The sequence below is a fragment of the Perissodus microlepis genome, chromosome 22 (genome assembly GCF_051167445.1).
Source record: "Perissodus microlepis isolate ML-2025 ecotype Zambia chromosome 22, ASM5116744v1, whole genome shotgun sequence".
NCBI classification, from domain to species: domain Eukaryota; kingdom Metazoa; phylum Chordata; class Actinopteri; order Cichliformes; family Cichlidae; genus Perissodus; species Perissodus microlepis.
This window is the reverse complement of record NC_140481.1, coordinates 29121191-29127190: the sequence shown is the minus strand read 5'-3', so window position 1 is coordinate 29127190 and position 6000 is coordinate 29121191. Positions and strand designations below refer to the sequence as shown.

The 6000-nt window shown below is 37.1% G+C and overlaps 1 protein-coding gene across 1 annotated transcript; it reads right to left on the bottom strand.

The window, feature by feature from the left end:
• Positions 1-1111: 1111 nt before the first annotated feature.
• Positions 1112-4791, bottom strand: LOC146363445 (major histocompatibility complex class I-related protein 1-like). The gene is made up of 7 exons (XM_084919854.1): positions 4734-4791; positions 3111-3371; positions 2482-2760; positions 2085-2387; positions 1704-1808; positions 1426-1443; positions 1112-1161 (listed from the first exon to the last, which is right to left on the bottom strand). The coding sequence occupies exons 1-7, from the start codon at positions 4780-4782 to the stop codon at positions 1112-1114; spliced, it is 1065 nt and encodes a 354-aa protein (XP_084775980.1). The 5' UTR covers positions 4783-4791.
• Between the last annotated feature and the right edge of the window lie 1209 nt (positions 4792-6000).

Here is a 6000-nt window from a genome sequence, read left to right as displayed (position 1 = left end):
CCTCTGTTGAGATATATAGATATTAACTCAATATTAGAACAATAATTAGGCTAAAACCTTAATGCAGAGAAGGTGGCATAATATCATTTAATAGCGAACAATGTAATCGTTTGGTATCCAGTTTTATTTTTAAACAGAAATTCATTCATGCATTAATGATTCAAAACAAGATTGTGACTGAAGGGGAGTCCAGTGCAGCAGATTCATTCAAAAACACCTTGTAAGAGACAGCTTTTGTTTTATTGCTAATCTGAACAGTGTCAGGTTGTTTTTACTTGCAGCTTCAGACAGGTTGTTATCAGTGATCATTGCTGATACTCCCATCTGTTAGAAAGGACGTTATCATGCAGTTGTAATTTCATATGACATGATAACGTCCTCATATAAAACTTTACCTTCTGAGCTGAAAAAAACATTTTCTACATCTCAGTAATGTTCAAGCATCAAGTTATTCAATCAATTTGTTTGTTTGTTTGAATACATGAGACAGAACACAATGGGGAAGTTATAGTGGGATCAAAACAACAGTTCTTGTTTGAATCAGGTCAGTCAAAGGTGGTCAAAGAGGTCATGTGACCTCACAAATCAAATGCAGTAAATCCCGGGTTAGTTCTTTTCACAGAAGAATAAAATAATAAACTCATAAAATTTTATTTCCAAATGAAAGTCTGTTGCTGTCATCCTTCAAATGTGTTGGTGTCATTTTGGAAAATACCACATACTTTGTGCACTGCCAACGTCTCAGTGAAATCACACATTTTAGGTCTAACAAACTGTCACTGTCAGATTAATAATATAGTTGAAACATTTACTTTTGCTTTTTAGCAGACTTGTGATACCACTGCATCGATACAGTGACTACATGCTGAAGCAGAATAAAATCATAATTGCATGAAACACATACACACAGCAGCTAGATACAAATATGTGATCATGCACTAATTCACAAAAAGTTTAGCAACCTGTTCACAGTGATCTGCAAAATGTGATCATTACCTGTGCTTAATTTATTCACTGGTGTTTTTAGCATATTACTTTAGAATTGGAAAAGACTGCAGCAGCTGGAGGAAAGTCATACAGACAGTGAAGTGAAGAACTCTTTGCAGGAGAGTCAGCTTTCTGGATTTAGTTTCTCAGACTGCTCAGAGACATTGTCTGGACCTGGCAGATAAAAAATACACAGTTTATATATTTTTTATCCTTTTCAAGGAGATAATTTGTAGTGATTTTTTGGTTTCTGTTTTAAAACATGACCCTGCTTCCCAACTATGACAGTGAGAGATCATTGGCATTCAAGTGATCAGAATATGTATAATGAAACTGAATGAATCTATACTTTTCTTTCACGTAAATCCTGATTATTATATTTCTAATCATGCCCCACATCTGACAAATTACAAATGAATAAAAGCAGATTTTACTTACAGGATGTAGAGCACTCCCCTGAAACAAACAAAAAGAAATCATATCAGTTGTATTTTTTTTTTCTTGATTGCACAATTATTTTGTGTCCATTTCACTTTTAATTGATTATTTTCTTCTCACATCATCGTTCTCATGGCCTGTAATCATCTCACTGTGGCTCTGAGCCTTATACAATTACTTTAGAATTTGTGTGTTTGTATCCAAAGTGATCTGGCAGTAAGATTTCGGAGATGAATTCAAAAACTAAACTCAATATTTCTCACATCCAGATTTCTCACCTTTCTTCTTTTTGTAAGCTACAAATGCCAAAGCTGTGATGATGATGATGACAGTTAGAACAACCACTGCAGCACTGATGAAGGTCACAGTGTCAGCTGGTTTCTCTATTGAACAACACATGGCAGCATTTTAGAATATTAAACGGAAACTGTGCCGATACCAAGGAATGAGTGAGGAACGACCTGATATGAGTGAAACAATAAATGACACAAAAACATTACTACTCAGTCATTGCAGTTACTCAGATATTAGTTACTCTTCTCATGCTCGCTGAAGTATGAGCAGTACCAGTAAGCATGAGATTAAGAAAATAAATGTTTAGTTAACAGCTTGATAACATTAAATTGCAGTTTTATAAACCCTGCAGGATCCAGACTTACCCCAGTTGGTCCTGATCAGTGTTTTGTCCAGTTTGGTGACAATGTACTCGTTCACACCAAAGAGCTGAAACACACAGTCATAACTCTGCCAGTCTTCAGGTGTGACTGATGAAACATTCAGATCAACGCTCATCTGGAAGGTCCCATCATTGTTGGAGAGGATCTCTCCAGGATCCACACCTTCATGAAGCTCCTCTCCATCTTTCCTCCAGAACATCAGGACTCTGTCAGGATAGAAACCTGTAGCGTGGCAGCTGACTGGAGAGGAGGGAGTCTTCTGGAGGAGAGACACTGAAGGAAGAACTGGAAAGAGACAGACAGTTGTGTCATTATCTTTTGAATTTTACTGTACTTAAGAAATGGTGAAGCCTATGAATTAGGCCTGCTGCCATTTTACCTGCTGACTGCAAAAAGCTACTTCCATAGTGCACATATTTCTTTAAGAACTCGGGGCATTCGTGACTTAAAAGGTTTTGATTGATTTGTAATCGAGCTTTTTCAGTATCCCATCTCAGTTTGGTGATGACAGCCTGTGGTTTTGGAGCGATCCATGTCAGTGTCTGCAGGTCCAATGCTAAAAAGTCTTCTCCATCATAACCATACTGATTGAACCCATTAATCTGTCCAGTCTCATCATCCCATTCACAGCCACTCATCCTCTGCAAAATAGGAACACCTGAAAAGAGAGACAGCAACAATAACTGCAATCACCAGTGAGATGTAAGCAGAGTTAAAAGGTGATATCGCACCTACTGAGAAAGAATATACCACAAAGAATTAACACAGGGTTGTTTCTTTGTAGTGTTCTTTCTTTCTGATGAACAGTTTATCAGGATTCACATTTTGTGTTCTTTGGATTCATTCACTGCTTCTTCTTTGCTATTTTTCATGTTAGCAGTGTGGTGGGAAAAATACCATCAAAAAAGACCTTCAAATTGTCATGTGCTTTGAATTATTTTCTTAGAGGGATTTTATAATAATCGGGATAATATTTCAGCAGTAACAAGTGAAATGACCTTCACATACCTTCACTTTGGTTGAAACGTTCTCTCAAGCTGTCAATGTTAGCCTTGAAGAAGTGTTGAGTACCCAGACATTCTGAATTATACCGTTCCACCTGCTGAGGATGATCCTCAAAGAATTTAACCCAGTCTTTTGTAACCTCCACCCCTCTTATGTTATTGCAGTCACCTATCTGAACTTCATCAACAAATGCAACAACCACAAACTCTGGGATGCTTTGGGCTCCAGGGCTTTCAGTGGAGAAGAACTTCAAGGAATGTTTTACTGTGAAATTGATGGGACATTCAATTATTACATATTTTCGTGTATCATTTAAGTAGGTTAAATATGACCTTAATTCAGGTAATTTTTCACTGTAAAAACATAAATCTATCAGTGATACATCAGTGAACATAAAAAGAGACGGAAAACAATGATGTGTAATAGGAAAGGAAGAGAGCAGAAGAGACAGGATAATAGCCACACTGTGGAAGAGAACCAGAGTTTAGTAATAACTAATGATCAAATGCATAGTGGTTTATAAACACAGAGAGTGAAAAGAGGTGAGTGAAGAAGAAATGTTCAGTGCATCATGGGAAGCCCCCCGAAACCTAGACCGATTGCAGCCTAACCAAGGGATGATTCTCTCACTGCCATCTTATAAATCTTCCTTTTCACTCTTGCTGATGTCTTTCTTTCCTAAATGACCCCTGACCCTCATCTTCATTCTGCCTGCACTCTCTTCTTCACCTCCCTTGTCTACTGTCTGCAGCTTTGGATGGTTAATCCCAGGTATTTAAAGTCATTCACCTTCACTACTTCTGCTCCTTGAATCTTCACCATTCCACCTGTCTCCCTCTCATTCAAACACATGTATTCTGTTTTTGCTTCTACTAACTTTCATTCCCTTTCTCTCCAGAGCATATCTCCATTTCTGGAGTTTCTCTTTCACCTGCTCCCCACTCTCACTCCTCTACCTCATATGTAAACCTGCTCATCACCACTGCAAACAAAGGATCAGAGCCAAAGGGATTATCCCTGATGCAATTCCACCCCCACCTTGAACCCATCAGTCACTTCTACCTCAACACTGTTTGACTGCCCTCATACATGTCCTGCACCACCCTTCTCTCTCACTCCTCCACATTTGATCCACATAGAGACAGCATAGCTCCTTCTTAACTTCTCTGAACTTCTCCATCAGCATGCTTAAAGCAAACGTCACATCTGCATTGCTCTTTCTCAGCATGAAGCCATACTGTGTGCATAATGTTCTGTACTAATTTAATAACACTCTATTACATTCCTGTCAGCTACAGTGCAGCTTGTGAGCCACACAAGATGACATGGGAGAGGATACGTTCAAAGAAAAATGTTTAACAGAACAACAGCAGCTGCTAGCAAGTTTACTCTTCTTTGTGCCCTTAAGAAATGTGCCTTTTTCAAAAAGGAGGTGGTGTAAATACTCCATGTGAAATGGAAAATGTATGTGCCCAAGAATTTGAAGTTGCTCACCCTCTCGATTAAAAAGTAAATAATATGTCGACAGCTCATAGTGAAACTAAAAAAGACTACATCTCTTGCAATTCAAGTTGTTGTAGGTTAAGGAGAACATTTTTTAAGACTTAACTTGAACTATGATCTTACCTGAAGATGCAACATGACAGCAGAGGAGTAATATGAAGACATTCTTCATCTTTTTTCTTAATTTTTCATCTTTATCAGTGCAAGAAAAACAACTGAATGTTATGCTTATTTGCCCATTTCATTTCCTGATGGGCTGTGCCAAAGTTTTGAGTGATAAAAAAGTTAAACATTAAACAGACTAATAACCTTCAAGAGCCTCCTTGTTCTTTTCTTTTTACCACGCATGCGCACTGCTTGTTCTACCCACAGTATTTGGTAAATACTCAAAACTTCGAAACAGGAAAATATGTCTCATATAGCCAATGCCAAAATACATTGGCTATGCATTTTTTTTTAAAGTTTCTATGACATTAAATTGCTTAGCTCAAAGACAAATGATCAACTTAGTTAATTGGGCTAGACAATTTATAATTTTTCATGACAAAATATTTCAGGGAATCTAAAGTAAGCTGTACCAACTTCCATGATCCTTGGTTTTGTACCAAGCATTTTCTGTTTTGGACTCTTAGTTTCGGTTTAATATTTTCTGTTTGACTTTGTTTTCGTTTTCAGTTTGAATAGGTTGTTTTCATTCCGTATTCATAGTTTTCTTTGTCAGTTATTCTCAAGTTTTTTCCTGTCCCCTCATGTTCCCCATGCCTAGTTTGTGTTTCTGTTAGGTCTCCCATGTTTATTCAGTTTTGTCGTTGTTTACGTGTTTTGGTCTCAGAGTTTAGGCTTGCTTTGTTATTTTGATAGTCTCTCGTATCGTGTGCATTACGTTCAGTTTCGCAGTCCCTCTTGCTTGTTGATTGATTCCATTCACCTGCACCTTGTTTTCCGCAGCTGTGTCGCTTTCCCTTATTTGGTACAACTAGTACTACTAATAGTACTAAAATAAAAAATACTTGCACTTAATAAAAAACAAGACAAATATGATTATATTGTAAGGAGAATCCAATGCACGCATTACAGAAAAATACATTATTTTTAATACAGGGGGAAAATTAACTGTCTGCCCTACAAGGTAAATACATAAATATTTGAGAACAGGTCACAGAACTAAATAGTTGTTATCCTAGAAACACACAGTACCAGTCAACTTCAAGCTTTACTTCACAGACACATATTTATTTCAGTTTAAACCATTAAAAAATGGCAACAACACAGTGAAAAAGAATTAATCATTACAATTTGTAAGTTCACAGTGATCAAAACACATAGTCATTTGTTCCTGTTTTGTCCGGAAATAAGTGTAGTCTTATTTAATCCCATAGTTTTTTAAAAT

Bases quoted from the DNA above. Each gene is read 5' to 3' on its own strand.
- LOC146363445 (XM_084919854.1), bottom strand. From the start codon at position 4,782: ATGAAGAATGTCTTCATATTACTCCTCTGCTGTCATGTTGCATCTTCA. The intron at 2,388-2,481 runs GTAAAATGGCAG...GTCTCTTTCCAG, and splicing joins TAGCTTTTTGCAGTCAGCAG to TTCTTCCTTCAGTGTCTCTC. The intron at 1,809-2,084 runs GTAAGTCTGGAT...GTTGTTCAATAG, and splicing joins ACTGATCAGGACCAACTGGG to AGAAACCAGCTGACACTGTG.